We start from the raw sequence: 18269 nt of genomic DNA, 5'->3' as shown, positions 1-18269 counted from the left end.
CGGCGAAGAATCACCGCCATCACAGAAACCCTGCCAGCCAGAGGGGCCGCATCCAGAGATGCATCACAAATATACTGCAACCCTTGGATCAACTGATGCGCCAGGTTCGCCAGCTCAGAAGGGTGTTGACTCCCTTCCAGATCCTGGCACAAAATCTTAGCACATTTCGTTTAAGATCTGGGATACTAAGGTGAAGGTAAATACCAGTCTTAAAATTGAACCAGCCACAGTGAAAAAGGTACAGGACCAGAGCCTCCGCTCTTTTGTCCACGGGGTTCTTAAAAGACAGGGAATCTTCCACCGGCAAAAGAGTGGTCCTATTCAGCCTGGAAACCTGAGTCCAACGGTGGAACCGTCAGTTTCTTCAGAAGATACTCATAAGGATATCTTCTAACAAACCCTTTCAATATTCCAACCACGCATTTCAGGGAATCCCACTGATTAGTGACAATCTTGTCAAAATAGGCAGGAAAGGGAAAACCTTATTCACCTTGGAAGATTTGCGGGTGCAACATTGCACCCACATTGCCGACTCAACAGCAGCTGAGTCCTCCAACTTTAACGTTTCACGCACTGATACAATCAGTGCATTCACCAGCGCTTTTTCATGCGCGGCTGCAGAGGAGGACTCATCTTCATGATTAGAGCACTCAATGTGTGTGGACGCAGACACAGTGGGCTGACTCTCATCCGCGGCGGCCAAATCCACCTCAGAATCTGAGGAAGCAGAGGATACAGGTGAAGGTGGGGGCGCTTCTTGCCAGGTCTCCTTTGCAGGGCCATATCTAGTTTGGCTACTAGTGACTGCAGGGCTGCCAGGGCAGACTGAGACCCAGAGGGTCCCGCAGCTTCCAGGAGTGGATCAGGTGGTGAAACGAGCTCCCCAGGCTCCATGACCATAAAGGGTTAAGCAGAACCGCTGCTTCAGTAAAGAAAAAAAATTTGAGACCCCCTGTAGCACTAGAAGAAGCGGTGCTATATACAGTGAAAAAGGATACTGTACCCCCAGAGACTCACAACCCAGTCTGGAAAGGGCCAAAATGATCTGCCACACTGCTGGAAAAAGAAACCGCTGATCAGACACACTAGAGGCCCCCACAACCTCAGCACTGTCTCAAACTACAGGAAAATGGCCGCCAATGTAAGTCTATGGGAAAACCAAAAACATGGGGCCACCGAACCAGGAATCACAGAGACCACAGAAAAATGGTGGTACCACGCGGCGCTGCACGGAACCCCAGGGAAAAAATTTAAAGACCCCAGGAGAGGACCCCCTAGGGACCTAGCAAATAGCTGCCATAACACCGGTATTTTTTTTGAAACGGTGGGCGGTCCTCTTTCACATAAGGGTGCGGCGGAAGAGGTGCCGAACCCCTCCTTCCGCCGCTTCCCGGTCGTTTTCCCCGCTTACAGACCCGCCGGCAGCGGGGAAAAAGATCCAGTCCATGCTCCTCACAGACAGGAAGTCGAGTGAGGGCAAGATGGTCCCTACACGACTCTATGGTCTTGGAGGACCAGAGCAACGTCAAACGTAGTCTCCTAGCAACTGATTTAAAGAGCCAATTTTTTTTTCATCATGAAAAAAATGACATTTTTTTTTTAGTGTAGATGTGAGGTCTGAGGTCTTTTTGACCACAGATCTCACAAAAAAAAAAAAAGGTCCTGTCATGCTTATTTATATTACAAGGGTTGTTACAGGAATAAAAATGATAAAAAAAAAAAAAAAAAAAAAAAAAAAAACTTAAAAAAAAAAATATAGATAAAGTAAATAGGGGGAAAAAAAAATGAAAGCACCCTAACCGCACGCGGAAGCATACACAAGTCCCGTCCACATATGTAAACTGTGTTCAAACCACACATATGAGGTACCGCCGCAATCAAGCGAGAGTAATAATTTGAGCCCTAGACCTCCTCTGTAACCCTAAGCTGGTAACCTGTAGAAACTTTTATAGTGTCACCTATGGGGATTTTTAAGTTCCAATGTTTTTTGCCATTCCATGAGCATTTGCAATTTTGAAGCATGACATGTTGGGTATCTATTTACTCTGCGTAACATTATCTTTCACATTATAGTAAAGGCTAACTTTACTGTTTTCTTATTTTTAATTCAAAAAAGTGAATTTTTTCCAAAAAAATTGAGTTTTGAAGACTGCTGCGCAAATACGGTGTGATAAAAAAATATTGCAACGATCTCCATTTTATTCTCTAGGGTAGCGATGGCAAACCTTTGCACCCCAATGTAGTTGAGCATCATGGGAAATGTAGTTCCAAAACATCTGGGGTGCCAAGGTTCGCCTTCACTGCTCTAGGGTCTCTGCTAAAAAAAAAAATATATATATATATATATATATATATATATATATATATATATATATATATATATATATATATATATATATATATATTGGGGGTTCTAAGTAGTTTTATAGCAAAAAAACTGATTTTAACTTGTAAACAAGTGTCAGAAATAGGCCTGGTCCTTAAAGCGGAGTTCCGGCCTGAAAATTGATACCCCCCCGGGACAGTCAGGGCTAGTGCATTTCAGCAACGATAGCCTCTGAGCTGTCCCCGGTTTCACTTACCTTTTGGAAGAAATACTTACCTTGAAAATGTCTTGTCCAGCGCTGCCATCTCAGGTATGGGCAGCTGAAACCGGAGCGTCCTCTTGGGTGACGTCGGGAGTCCTAGAATACCCTGCACGTCATTTCCGTTGCAGGCGCGTCATCCCTGCACAGCTTCTGGGCATGCCCAGAAGCTGTTTAGCAGGGAATGACGCGCCTGCATCGGGAGGGACGAGCAGGGCCGCTGCAGGCGCATTGACTCCTGGGAGCGATGATGCTCGCTCCCAGGAGTCAATGCAGGCAGGAAGTCACGGCGCGGCCCACGGCCGCAGAGGGAGGAAGTTGAAGGAAGGCAAGTATATTTTCTTTGAAAACAAGGTAAGTAAACAAAAAAAAAAATTGTGATTATCCAATTCTTTTTCAGGTTACTTAGAGCGAGCGGATGGCAAAGTTTTGAGGCTGGAACTCCGCTTTAAGTGGTTAAGGGGGAACCCCACAAGGAGAAGAGGGAAGCACAAGGGGGAGGAAGGACACATGAGGGCCTACCATCCCCGGGGGGGGGGGGGGGGGGGGGGCAGCGACCACCCCACCAATTCCGCAGGAAAGGAGAGGGGATACTACTCACCATACCACGGTCACCAGGCAGGCACCACTCCCAGCAGTTCACCGCACCTTCTTGGAATAGGGGTGCTGTGGCCTGAGGTACGCTGCGATTCTGGTCGTATTCAGGGCTATGCAACCCCACGAGGTGTGTCGCGCTCGTAGGCCAGACTGGGAAAGACCGCAAGGATCTAGAATATCCAGTGCGTTGCCCAGTCCGGCTGTTGATTGTGGTTCTCACAGCAACAGTTGATTATTAGGTTTGTTCCTGTGTAAACTACAAAGAAAAAGTAAACAATTCCATTTAAATAGGAAAAAATGCCAGGACCGCAGATCTCAGCAGAGAGCCAGGTCCTTACTCCTGACTAGGCAGAAAAAACTGGCAGTCCTAAAGCAGGAAGTGATGGTATATCCTTTGGGATGGCCCCAAGGGCGTAACCAAAATGGTTTCCGCCTCATCCTATTCCTAGAGAGCAAGAGCATAAACCCATCATCTTTTTTCATTTGTAGCGCAAAAAAAAAAAAAAAAACTGATTAAATACCACAAAAGAAAGCTCTATGTGCGTGAAAAAAAAAAAAAAAGAAAAATTGGATTTGGGTATAGTGTTGCATGACTAAGTAATTCTCATTCAAAGTGCGGCAGCACTGAAAGCTGAAAATTGGCTTTGGCAGGAATGGGGTGAAAGTGCCCAGTATTGAGGCAGTTAATAATGCTTCAAAACTAGACTCCAGAGAAAAAAAAAAAAAAAAAGGGACCTAATGCAGCTCTGTAATAATACATTTTTTTTTTTTTTTTTTTTAATACAAACAGCGTAAATATTCAAATTTGATTTGTTATGATACTTCAACTTCCCTGTACTGCAGACCTCAGATTAGTAAAGGGAGAACACACCAGAAACACAATTGCCTAAAAGGCCTTCTTTTAGCATCTCAGCTTCCCCCTGCCTTCCACATAAGGCAGGTTGTTGAGTCACTGGTGGGAGGTGGAGCAGGTTGAGCTGACCTGCAGAGTCACTGCCAGAAGGGAGGAGAGTGAGCCCAGATGCTGAATAACATTTTTTTGGGGGGGGCATTTAGCTTACTTGGAAAATTAGGCCTGTTTCATACAAGTTCTCAGCTTGTATAAGAGCAGTGTGAAGAGCTTTGTTGCAACTTTCAGCAGGTTTCAAACAGCTTTTGTGAAGCCTTTAGAGCAGTGGTCCTCAACCCTGGTCCTCAGGGCCCACTAACAGGCCAGGTTTGCAAGATAACTGAAATACATCACAGGTGATATCATTTGCTGCTCAGTGATTCAGTACTCTAGTCTGCATCTCCCCAAGGTAATACTTAAAATCTGGCCTGTTAGTGGGCCCCGTGGACCGGAGTTGAGGACCACTGCTTTAGAGGGTCCTTCAGCTCCTGTTCTAAAGATGCATTTCTCCACAGTGCCTGCAGCTATAGAGGTCAGTTATTATAATGCTTAACCCCTTGCCGACCGCCCCATGTATATTTACTGCGAGGCGGTGGCTCCTGTGCGCAGAATCACGTACAGGTACACAATTCTGCACTTCCCAATCTGGGATGTGCCGCCACCAACCCTGCTGTGATTGGACAGTGGACCTGATGTCTGCCAGGACCTGCTGATCATTTGAGAGAGGAAGAAGACTGTTCTGTGACAAGAGAAGATAGAGATCCTGTGTTTCTGCTAAGCAGGAACAAAGATCTCTTGTCTTCCCGCAGTTACTAAGCACTCCCTAGGAACACATTTGATCACCCCTGATGTTAACCACTTCAGTGTCATTAGTACTGTGAGAGTGCATATTTTTTTTTAGCACTGACCACTGTATTGATGTGACTGATCCCCCCCCAAAAAAAGTGTCACTTAAGTGTCCAATTTGTCATCCACAATGTCGACGGTTCCACTATAAGTCGCTGCTCACCGCCATTACTAGTAAAAAAATAAAATAAAAATTTCATTAAAATATCCCATAGTTTGTAGACCCAACTTTTGCGCAAACCAATCAATATTCACTTATTGGGATTTTTTTTTTTTAACCAAAAACATGTAGCAGAATACATATTGGCCTAAACCGATGAAGCAATTAGATGACATTTTTTTGTTGAATACGTTTTACAGCAGAAAGATTTTTTTTTTTTTTTTTAAATGATCGGTATTTTTTGGTTTATAGCGCAAAAAAATAAAAAACCGCAGTGGTGATCAAATACCACCAAAAGAAAGCTATTTTTGGGAAAAAAGGACATAATTTTATCTGGATACATTGTTGCACGACCGCAAAATTGTCAGTTAAAGTAACGCAGTGCCTTATCGCAAAAAATGGCCTGGTCATGAAGGGGGGTAAACCTTCTGGACCTATAGAGGTTATATGATGTTAATATGGAACATATGTCACAGTTGCACTTGAGGCAGGATCGACCCTTCATTCCCACAAAACAAACACATTTAGTCCCAGCACAAAAGGTCAGTGTTTCGGGCAGTGTTTTTATTTGAGATAATTTACAAATGTATAAATATATTGTCAGTGCAGAAAAAAGGAGCCCCGCCATTGAGCATGTCAACTCTCTGTGGATGGAGACCTACGGTTCATGTTCCATTGTCCTGTAGGTTATTCTGATCTCATTCTTACATTTTTTTTGCACATCTTTCTAGTGACTGGTTCTTCCTAGCTTACTCCTGTGTTCAGATATAATAATTTGGCAACTTCGGTTAATAATGTTCAGCAACAAGGTCCACCAGACGAAAAGAAAATCAGATCTGAGGTGCTCTGGCAGAATATATTACTGTAGAGGTTGTGTCCAAAACCGCAGCCACTCAACCCGCCCGTGAAAGTCTGCGAAGCCACTTTATCGTTTGCGTTCTCCTTTTTGTGTGCGTTTCTTTTCCTTTTCCTTACGGTCGACTTTGGCTTGTTTGTCCTTCTCCCGTTGTAGTTTATCTTGTTCTTTTTTCTTTTGGGAAGCCTCCCGCATTGCATCACGCTCATTTTTCTTTGCATTGACTATGTCTTCTAAATTGGTGTTCTTGAATAATGCTGGACACTAGTTAAAGGCTTCATAAAAAGGTTTGCTTTACAGAAAACAAAACAAAAATTCACAAAAAAGGTACAAGAGATCTAATAGTTTTCTGTAGACAAGAATCCTACCAACAGTTGCTGCTGCCACCATGTAATGACTGCCATGTTACTAAGAATTTGGTGTGGTCACGCCCTTCACAAACTGCTAGCCAGCACAGAGAGATACTTTCTTATCCATTGAGGTACATAGTACATCATTCAGCTCCTAGGAGGATGGATAGCTAGCTTTTCTTTTAGCTGCTAGCATTTTTTGTTAATTTCTATTCAGCCATGACTTCTCTACATCGCTGATAGAGCTGGCCCTTGTGATTAAAGCTATGGGGCTTAGCCATCCTCAACCCAGCTTTTGGATGTTGCGGGGCTAACCTGGAAAACTGGATTTTTTACTTACCGTAAAATACTTTTCTCTGAAGTTCGACAGACGCAGCTTCATAGCATCTTGACCATTGGGTTATGCTCCTCCCTTGAGGAATAGAACACTAGGCAGGAAAAAGCTTACACCACGCCTATGGGGCTGTCCCTACAGGCATAACCCCACACACACACTGCTACAGCCCTAAGTTTCATTGCAAGCAGTGTTTAGAAGACAACAACCCCATTCCACCAGTTGCTGTATCTGTCAATGAACTTCAGAGAAAAGGATTTTACGGTAAGTAAAAAAAATCCAGTTCTCTAGCGTTCATTGACAGACGCAGCTTCATATCTTGACCATTGGGATGTCCCAAAGCATTATTAGCATGAGTAGTGGGAAGAACAACGCAAAAAAATAATAACATTTCCCAAGGCTAAACGTAACATGGAGCTCAACCAGAAAAAACACACCCTCAAAGAGAAAAAAAAGTTCTCTTAAACAGCAGCCTGCAAAAAACCTTGTGGCCAAAAGAGGCATCCGAAGATGCCAACACATCTACCTTGTAGAATTTTGTGAACGTGTGCACAGATGACGAAGTTGCCACCTTGCAAACTTGCATCACTGACGCCTGATGGTGAAAAGCCCAAGAGGCACTCAGCGCTCTTGTAGAATGCGCCTTCACGGGGAAAGGAGGAACCTGACACTTCAGTGAATAAGCCTGAACCACCACCTGCCTGATACATCTGAATATGGTCGCAGCAGACGCAGTCAATCCTTTGAAGTCCTTCGGTAAGGACAAAGTGTAATTTCCTTTAAGATTCAGTTACTGCCAGGAAACATCTTTGCCCAAAACCACATCCAAGGAATGCAAAGCAATTTCCTTGGGATGCTTGGGCTTAGGACAGAGGTAAGGCAGCACAATGTCTTCATTCAAATGGAAATCAGAAACCACCTTAGATCGAAGTAGCACTTTATCACTGTGGACCACCAGATAAGGTGAACGGTAAGACAACGCCACCAATTCCGACACCCTGTGGGCAGAAGTGATAGCCACCAAAAAGGCAACCTTCTGAGATAATGTAAGCAGGGGAATCGCCCTAATGTTCTCAAAAGGAGGTTTTTGAAGAACCAATACCAAATTCAGATCCCATGGAGGTAACTGGGATCGCCTCGGAGGCGCCATAAGACGCACCACCTGAATAAAAGTGTGAATCAGGGCATGCGTAGCTAAGGGACATTGGAAAAAAACACAGCCGCAGCCGACACTTGGCCTTTGATAGTGCTCAAAGCCAAAACGCTGTTCAACCCGTTTTTGAAGAAAAGTCAAAACCCTAGCTACCGAAAACAAGTGAGGGTGCACTTTCAACAATTCACACCATGAAACATACGATTTTCACGTACGATGATAGAGCTTCCTGGAAGTAGACTTCCGGGCCTTCAATAGTGTAGGAATCAGAGTCAGAAACACCTCTATCCTTCAATACCTGGCAGGCTTTCAACAGCCACGCCGCTAAAGCCAGCGACTGTAAAGCAGGATGGAAGATCGGCCCTGGAGACAGCAGATCTTCCTCAAGTGGAAGTCTCCAAGGAGCATCAGCGACTAAACTTTCCAGGTCTGTGTACCAAGACCAGCGAGGCCAGTCTGCGTCCACCAGAATGACCGGAATCCCTTCCTCTATTCTGCACAGTAGCTTCGACAGGAGTTTCAACGGAGGGGAATGCATAGATTAGCCGATACTGACCCCAAGGAGCCACCAGTGCGTCTGTGGTGTCGGCCAGAGGATCCCTTGAACGGGCCACAAACCCCTCTGAACCTTCTTGCTGAGTCGAGAAGCAAACAGGTCGACATCGGGTGTCCCCCACCAGACACACAGGAGGTGAAAACACCTCCGGGTGCAGGGAAAATCCCGGGCCGCCAAGACACTCTTGGTGCCCCCTTGATGATTGATGTACACCACAGCCATGGCATTGTCTGATTGAATCCGGACCGGGCAACCTTGCAGACGAGCCAGCACTCCTCCCCAGCCTGACAGGCTGGTGTCCGTGGTTCCCACCGTCCAATACAACAGCAGGAAGGACTTGCCTTGGTGAAGTGCTGACGAGTGAAGCCACCACAGAAGAGCAGACTTTGTATTGCGACTCAACCGAATTAAAAGTATCCAAGGACTTTGGATCCTTGTTCCATTTTACGAGAATCTCCTTTTGTAAGGGTCTCGTGTGGAACTGAGCAAACTGAACCACTTCAAAGGTTAATACCATCAGACCCAAAAGCCCGCATGCAAGTCACCAGAGAGGACAGATTGTCTGCCAACAACAACTGGATCGGCCCCTGCATTTTTTGCAATTTGTCCGAGGGTAGAAAAACCCTCGCCAAAGCAGAGTCCAGAGTCAGGCCCAGATAATCCAGTCTCATCGAAGATATCAGGGCAGATTTTTCTTGAATTGATGTTCCAAACAAACTCCTGCAGTGTTCGGACAGTGATAGTCAAGTCGTCCAACAGGGCTGAGTGAGAAACCGCCCTCAATAGGAGATCATCCAGGTACCCCAGTACCGAAATCCACTGTTGGCACAGTAATGCCAACACCGGAGCCAGCACCTTGGTAAAGACCTTGGGGGCGGAGGCGAGACCAAAGGGTACCGCCGCAAATTGATAATGCTCCTCTCCTATAGCGAAGCGGAGAAAACAATGGAGTCCAGCGTAGATAGGGATGTGTAGATATGCGTCCTTGATATCTAGGGAGACCAAAATGTCTATTTGGTGTAAGGATGCCACTACCGTGCGAATGGACTCCATTCAAAACCTCTGTACCCACACAAAGCAGTTCAAATCCTTGAGGTCCAGGATAGGATGCACTTTTGCCTTCCTACCTGGGCACAGTAAACAGGTTTGAATAAAACCCTTGAAAATGTTCCTGAGAGGGAACCGGCAAAATCACCCTTTGCGACAGCAGATCTTGTACCGCCTCTCAGAGATCCCTTAAACGGTCTGGAGATAGGCGTAGATTGGATGGGAAGAACCTGTCTGAATCTGGGTACAAGATCGAATTCCGTCAGTTTGTGAACCCATTTGTCCTGAAACAAGGAAGTCCATGGTTCCAGAAAGAAGCGAAGACGTCCCCCCACCCTAGAATCAGGTGAGGGCGCCCCTTCATGCAGACGAGGATTTGTCTGCAGATCCAGATTGGTCTGTCTTTGGTTTACCTGACCATGTTTTCTTGGAACTCCCAGAAGACCTGAACGGCTTTCCCTTTTCTTGCGACCCGGAGGTACGAAAAAGCTGCCTATGAGCACTAAAAGAAGGCCCCCGTCTAGCACGTGGTGCCTTGCCCTTAGAGGATTGAGGGAGAAGAGTACTCTTCCCACCTGTAAGGCCTTTGATCAACTCATCCAGGGAGGATCCAAGCAACCTGTCCCCTGTAAAGGGGAGGTTAGAATGAGCCTTTTTGGAAGCCTGGTTCGCAGACCAGCTTTTTAGCCAAACCGTGTGTCTAACAGCAATCCCCACCCCAGACACCCTGGCTACCAGTGGAGCCACATCCAGCGACGCATCACATTTCATCAATGAGCTCAATCAGCCCCGGGGAGAGCTGTTCAGTTTCCAAGACAGCTTTTAGTAACTTCACCCATTTAGTGTCGGTCTGGGGACACCAGGGTGGTCACAAAAATTGGTTTCAATATTGAGCCAGCTAACACATGTAAATGGTGAGACAGAGACTCAATCCGTCTATCAACAGGGTCCGTAAAGGCCAGGGATTCCTCCCCTGGGACCACACTTAGAAACCGGATGATCCACCTTTGGTGGCACAGTCCACCGAGTGGAGACCTTATCCGCGAAGGGATAACGGCATTTAAAATGACTGGGCACCACTAACATGCTTGATGCGCTCCCACTGTTCATTGACAATATTGTCAAAAATTTCCGGACAGGGGAACACTTTGCCGGATTTGCGGGTGCCAAGACACCTGCGTTCCTGACACTGTACACTCATCCGCCATTTTTAAAGTTTCTCGTACTGAAACTAAGTGCTTCCACCAATGCGCTTTCCCGTGCAGCGGCTGATGAGGACATGTCTTTGTCACCATCAAATACGATGACACAGAGCCACCAGGGTGGGGTGCGTCTGCCACATCTGCCTCTGAATCTGAAGATACAACAGAGGGGGGTGAAGGCAAAGGGCACTTACGGCTAGCGTTACTTTTTAATGCTAAATCCACTTTTGATACCAGGCATTCCAAAACTGCTGTAAAAGCTGACAGAGCCTGCGACCCAGAAGGTTCCTCAGTCGCACTGAGGGGGTCTGTAGGTGAAATTTTGTCACGGGACTCAATTTACACTAAATTTATAAAAGATATAATCTCACTTTATCAGGAGGCTTGCACGAATGATCTGTACAGTAGGAAGAACGATCTGACACAGGAAGTGAAAGCACTTGGGTCATGCCTAGAGTTTCTGATGCCTGCCTATGCTGTCCAGCACCATGCACCACAAGAAAATGGCCGCCCCATGCATTCCTATAGGGAATATTTAGAAAATGCCCATACATTACAATGAGGGATTCTACATTAATGCAGGGCAAGTCAAGAGCAAAATGCGGTCTCCAGGACCCCCGGGGGGTCAGCAGGCAAAGGCATCGGCTGGTCCCCAGGAGGGGACCCCACCAGAAATCGCCGCCCCCCCCCCGCAATATATCCACCCCCCTAAGGTAGGAACCTGTTATGGGGGGGGGGGCGGGCCTGGTATACCCGAGAGGCCAGGGGAACCGAGGGTCCGACTATTCAATGGAGGGGGCCCACATACGTCCCCCCCCAGGTGGGCGCAACTCCGAACAGACTACCTCCCACCCGGGATGGGGGTGCAACCAGCCAGGGGGTACGCTGCGACTCAGGGCGTTCCAGGTCGTTCGCGTCCCAGCAAGATGGTCCACTCGCAGGCTCGTCCCCATCCAGTGGGGCTCTGCCGTGGCGAAGCCTAGTAATGGACTATAACCTGCTTATGTTCGCTGGCCAGGCTGGGAGACCTTAAGGATCTAGAATATCCAGTCTGAAACCCAGTCAGCTGTTGCCTGTAGTTCTCCAGGAACTCTATACTTAAAAAATAATTACAAAAGAGGTTCCCAAAAAAATAACAGCTAAGACCGAAGTCCCAGCAGGGAACTAGGTCAGTGGTTCTCAATTCCGGTCCTCGGGACCCACTAACAGGCCAGATTTTAAGTATTACCTTGGGGAGATGCAGACTAGAATACTGCAATCACTGAGCAGCAAATGGGATCACCTGTGATGTAATTTAGTTATCTTGCAAACCTGGCCTGTTGGTGGGTCCCGAGGACCGGAGTTGAGAACCACTGAACTAGGTCCTACTCCTTAACTAGGCAGAAACAAACTAAGGGCTGTAGCAGTGTGTGTGGGGTTATGCCTGCAGAGACAGCCCCATTAGGCATGGTGAACACTTTTTCCTGCCTAGTGTCCTATTCCTGAAGGGTATTTTCTACCGTAACTAACTTCCTCTGATGCTTTTTACCCTTCCAGATATACCCTGGGTAAGTAAAAAAGTCACAACAGAAATTTAACAGTTTTTCTGCCATGTGGGATCTGCAAATACACAGGTACTTCTTTGAGAACACATCGCGGATGGGGTGAACAGATTATTGGGTGGGGCTGGGGAAGACCCAGCTGTCATGGTACACGTGGGTACCAATGACATAGGCAGAGGAAGACGGAGAGTCCTAAACGATTTCAGGGACTTAGGCGCTAAGTTGAGGACTAGGACCTCCAAGGTAGTATTTTCCGAAATACTACCTGTACCTCGAGCCACACCAGAGAGGCAGCGGGAGATTAGGGAAGTTAACGAGTGGCTGAGGAGCTGGTGTAGTAAGGAGAGTTTCGGGTTCCTGGAGAACTGGGCCGACTTCTCAGTCGGTCACCGGCTCTTTGGTAGGGACGGATTGCACCTAAATGGGGTGGGTGCAGCCGTACTGGGTGCGAGGATGGCCAAAAAGTTAGAGGGGCTTTTAAACTAGGGAATGGGGGGGGGGGGAGGGTACAGATGTAGAATTAGCCAGTGGAAAGCAAGTTTCAGAGGGTAGAAATGGGGGCATTAGCGGTAGGGTGTTCGGAGCTCCTATACCCAGGGTGGGTACGGGGAAAAATCAAGAGAGCAGCCTAAAAAACATCAAAATTACGAGGCTTGTATACCAATGCCAGAAGCCTGGCCAACAAGATGGGAGAGCTAGAGCTGCTGATGTTTGAGGAGGACTTAGATTTTGTGGGGATAACTGAGACTTGGTTTGACAGCTCTCATGACTGGATGGCGACCATTCAGGGGTATTCCCTTTATCGCAGAGATAGAGAGGGTAAAAAAGGGGGAGGGGTATGTTTGTATATTAAGAACAGTATACAGGTAAATATGAGGGATGATAATAATGGAGCTATGGACGAGGCAGAATCCCTATGGGTAGAGCTTCAAAGGAAAGACACGGTGGGGAAGGTAATATTGGGCGTATGCTATAGGCCCCCCAACCAGAGGGAGGAGGGTGAGGCGGACCTCATGTTACAAATAGGATTGGCAGCAAGGATGGGAAATGTCATTATAATGGGGGACTTTAATTATCCTGATATAGACTGGGCAGAAGGAACCGCGCATTCAGCCAAGGCTCGGCAGTTCCTAAATGTTTTGCAGGACAATTTCATGGGTCAGATGGTGAATGCACCGACAAGAAACAATGCGGTACTTGACCTACTGATTACCAACAATACAGACCTGCTCACGGATATAGAAATATGGGACAACTTAGGGAACAGTGACCATAGGTCAATTGGTTTCAGTATTAATTACAGTAATAGGAAACACAAGGGTAATATAAGGACACTGAATTTCAAAAGAGCCAATTTCCCTAAACTGCGCTCGCTGCTAGAAAATATCAAATGGGATAGAACCCTGGGAACAAAGAACACGGAGGAAAAATGGGAGTGCTTCAAGAGCATACTTAACAAGCGGGTGGGCCAGTGCATTCCACAGGGAAATAAATTTAAAAGAGCAAAACTAAACCCTGGGTGGCTAAACTCCAACATAAAAATGTATATTAGAGCTAAAGAAAAGGCCTTCAAAAAATACAAGACTGAGGGGTCATTGGCAGCATTTAAGCACTACAAAGAGTGTAATAAGAAATGTAAAGACGAAATCAGGGCGGCTAAAATAGAACACGAGAGACATATAGCGGAGGAGAGTAAAAAGAACCCCAAGAAGTTCTTTAAGTATATAAACAGTAGGAAAGCGAGGCCAGAGCACATTGTTCCCATAAAAGATGATAAAGGAAAAATGGCCAGAGGACAGAGAAAAGGCGGAAGTGTTAAATAATTTCTTTTCTTCAGTCTTCACAAAGGAATCGGGGGGCTACACGAACCCCGCTTGTAAGGCCGAACTAAATAATACCCCTCAGGAAGTGCCGCCATGGCTAACAGAGGATAGACTTAGAGCTAAACTAGAGAAACTTAACATAAATAAATCCCCGGGACCGGATGGCTTGCACCCAAGGGTTCTTAATGAGCTCAGCCAGGTGATTGCCAGACCATTATTCTTGATCTTTAAGGATAGTTTACAGACGGGTATGGTGCCAGCTGATTGGAAAAAAGCCAACGTGGTACCAATATTTAAAAAGAGGACGAGATATATCCCGGGTAACTATAGGCCGGTCAGCCTAACATCAGTAGTCTGCAAAATTTTGGAGGGGATGATAAGGGACCACATACAAGACTTTAGTAATGAAAACGGTATTATAAGTAGTAATCAGCATGGATTCATGAAAAATCGTTCATGCCAAACCAATCTATTAACCTTCTACGATGAAGTGAGCTGCCACTTAGATAAAAGGTAAGCCTGTGGATGTGGTGTATCTGGACTTTGCAAAGGCCTTTGACACCGTTCCCCACAAACGCTTACTGTACAAACTAAGGAAGGTAGGTATGGACCATAAGGTGAGTACCTGGATAGAGAACTGGTTCCAGGGGAGAGTACAGAGGGTGGTGATTAATGGGGAGTACTCGGATTGGGTGGGTGTGGAAAGTGGGGTCCCCCAGGGTTCTGTCCTGGGACCAATCCTGTTTAATTTATTCATAAAATGATCTAGAGGAGGGGATATCTAGTACAACCTCAGTATTTGCAGATGATACTAAATTAGGCATGCCAATATCTTCTATGCAGGATGTGGAAATCTTGCAAGCAGACCTGAACAAAATAACGGGGTGGGCAACTACATGGCAGATGAGATTTAATGTAGAAAAATGTAAAGTAATGCACTTGGGGGGCCAGAAACCAGAAAGCAAGCTACTCACTAGGGGGGGGAACCTCTGGGTGAGTCTAGGATGGAAAGGGACTTGGGGGTACTGGTAGACAACAGGCTTGGCAGTGGCATGCAATGCCAAGCCGCCGCAAGCAAAGCCAACAGAATACTGGGTTGTATAAAAAAGGGGATTCACTCCAGAAATAAAGAGATTATTCTTCCACTCTACAAGACTCTGGTCCGGCCACATCTGGAGTATGCTGTCCAGTTCTGGGCACCGGTCCTCAGGAAGGATGTGCTGGAACTGGAGAAAGTCCAGAGAAGGGCAACAAAAATAATTAGGGGAATGGAGGACATCAGCTATGAGGAAAGACTACAAGCACTGAACCTATTCTCTCTGGAGAAGAGACGATTGAGGGGGGATATGATATCAATGTACAAATACTGTACTGGCGACCCTAGCATAAGGAACAAACTATTCAGAGAAAGGAGATACAATAAGACACGTGGCCACTCACTAAAACTAGAGGAAAGGCGGTTTAACCTTAAAGTGCGTAAGGGGTTCTTCACTGTAAGAGCGGTAAGGATGTGGAATTCTCTTCCACAAGCAGTCGTATCAGCGGGGAGCATTGATAGTTTCAAAAAACTATTGGATGGACACCTTAAAGACCACAACATACAGGGGTATACAATGTACGGTTAAAAGCAAACACACACACACATCATAGGTTGAACTGGATGGACTTGTGTCTTTTTTCAGCCTCACGAACTATGTAACTATGTAACTGTTAATTGGAATATACCCCTTGTCTCTTCATTTATAATGGTGTATTGGATCATTTTGATGTTATATACTTGTTCAAATATTCTCTGTATACTCTCCGATTTTGCTATATTTACTCTTAAATAGACAGACATATCCTGTGCTACTTCCCGCGAAGGAGGAAATTTACTTTCCGAAACATGTTGGGATTATGGGTACTGTAATGCCATCCTCGTGGCCACATCCTTGCCTGTTAAGTCATCTTTGCTATAACAAGGTTTTACCAGATATGCTGACCAAAAGCGGTATACTTATGTCTGTATTTTAGATACTATGTTTTGTTTGACTGTTTTTTTAATATGTACAAATAAACTTTTTTGATTATTTTTACAAATTATTTTGAGTGTTGGCTGTATTTAAACCCCACGGAATTGGGACCACCATTTTTTACGGTTCTATATTCCTGAAGGGAGGAGCATAATCCCAATGGTCAAGAAGATATGAAGCTGCATCTGTCAATGAACGATAGAGAAATTACCTTTGGGTACAGTGTGCTGCGTATGGCGCTTTCCAGACCTCATTTGGCAACAAGTTAACTCCAGAGTGCTTTCCAGGTCCAGAGCTGTTGACATTGCCTCAGCGCTTGAGGACTCTGAATAGGCCAAGCGGAGTAAGCACTATGTGCTATCTTGCTTTTTCAGATCACTAGTGCATTTAACGTTCCTGTTTTCCACTAGCTCTTACAACAGGGGCCAGGGCGCTAACTCTATGGGACTGAGCACTGACATCATCCCCTGTAGCACCTGCTCTCTTTTCTGCCATTTAGCACTGAGGAAGCATCTCCCCTGTACCTGCCTCTGAACTGCAAAGAACACCGTGGAACTCCGATATTTGGTGTTATCTGGGTTTCAGAAGTACCCAAGGCCGTCGTTAGTACCCCACGTAATATAGTCTGTGTAGCTATACGTGGTTGCAACATGCCTCTAGACGGGGGGGGGGGGGGGTACAGTCACATTAAATGGGTGACCGCTGTTGACAACCAATTTTTTGGGACATTTTTCCTGTGCCCCCTGAAGATGCAAACATCTGCAACCTAGAATACTGCTCACCTATGATTTTGGTCTCATTCCCTGCCTTGTCAGCCAGGGTCTCCACTATCGTCACACAAGACTTTGTGGCTCAAATTATCCAGTTTCTGGCTAGCTCTGACTACAGAGGTTTTAAATCTCTTCCCCTGGCAAATTCTATAGCGGATCTACTTGCGGCCCCATCAGCTTTTGAGACATCGATCAGAGTGGCTAGGTCTTCTGCGATTACTCCAAGATTAAAGCAAACTGATTGGATCAGCCTGCTATCTCCAGTCTCAGATCTTTCAAATCCCCTGCAGGTGTGAGGAACTGCTCTTTGCAGTTTGCACCCAACTTGAAGGTCTTTCTTTTATGGGAATCAGAAGCAGTGGTCTACACCTACTGTGGACGCACCAGTGGCTCACCTTAAAGCGGTCATTAACCCAAAACCAAAAATTTAATATACTACAACTTACCAATCCTTAGATATGGTTGCTGCATTTGTTTTCTTTTTTCACCTAGTGATCTGACCAGTAACACCTCACTGTATCAGTGACCCCACTCTAGATGAAAGAGCACAGGGGCACCTTTGGATGGATAGCAGCACTGTTAGTCATGGGGGAGGGGGCAGAGACTGACCATTCATGCTCTCTGGCACTCCCTGAGGTCAGTCCGCCACAGGAAGGTGCTGACAGCTTATTATGCAGAAAAGAGGAGTTTTAAGCCTGGAGGAGGTAGTGAACCATGGCATCCCAGTCAGCAGTTTATTCAGCACTGGGAGAGGACTCCGGTGCTGGCTGAGATGAGAGTGCGATGGTGGAGCCATGGAGACACCACTCCCCACTAGGGAATTAAGCAGAGGGGCAGGGCCACAGTCTAAATCCCCCACCGTGGGGGACAGCCAGTGCTGAACTTCGAGAGCTGGAGGCAGCAGAGTGCATTGCAGAGCCAAGACGTCTCTGAGCTGGCATCCTGTCTTGTGTGCAGCAGGTCAGTGTGTGATCACCAGCCAAGCAGTTTAGTGTGTCTCTGCTTTAATCTATACCAGCCAGGCTGAGTGTTCCTGCCCAGTGATATTACCTACCCTATATCTAATAACCCTAATTTCTGTATACACGGAATGCCAGGGAAAGAACAATACATTCAATCTATTCATGTCTGTAAATGTGCCTGGATTTGAGCATTTCCTATGAGTATGTCAATTCTCCAACAGAAAGGATACATTTTTCAGAGTTCTGGGCGCCTATTGAACAAGTAACTTCTTCAACTTCATCTTCAGTAACCAAAATTAAGGAAATCAAGTTGTAGTGAATGTATCAATGTTAACAGCAATGCCATGAAGACCTTTATGAAAAACTCACTTTAGAATAGTGTAGTTAAAGTGTATTTCAGGACAAAAAAAAAAAAAAGGAGTACACATTCACAATACATGTGTATTCCCCCCCCCCCCCCATGTAGTGGATCCAAAAAAACATCCATTGAAAGTAATGAAAAATAGCCACTGATCTGTCAGAACACACACCTCAAAATTCTACAAATACCCCATCATAATGTCAACGTGAAAGAAGTCATTGAAAT

General features: G+C 45.9%; 1 protein-coding gene across 1 annotated transcript in view; it reads right to left on the bottom strand.

The window, feature by feature from the left end:
- Nucleotides 1-5851: 5851 nt before the first annotated feature.
- The window catches only part of CCDC43 (coiled-coil domain containing 43), a 38411-nt gene continuing 25993 nt past the window's right edge, over nucleotides 5852-18269 (bottom strand). Inside the window, exons 4-5 of the mRNA XM_082271967.1 lie at nucleotides 17914-17969; nucleotides 5852-6190 (exon numbers count right to left, since the gene is read on the bottom strand). Of these exons, the coding sequence (XP_082128093.1) occupies nucleotides 6003-6190; nucleotides 17914-17969 (244 nt within the window). The 3' untranslated portion in view covers nucleotides 5852-6002. The remainder of the gene's footprint in view (nucleotides 6191-17913; nucleotides 17970-18269) is intronic.

Source organism: Pelophylax lessonae (assembly GCF_965119305.1).
Source record: "Pelophylax lessonae genome assembly, chromosome: 11".
NCBI lineage: Eukaryota > Metazoa > Chordata > Amphibia > Anura > Ranidae > Pelophylax > Pelophylax lessonae.
This window is presented reverse-complemented; position numbering and strand designations above follow the sequence as displayed.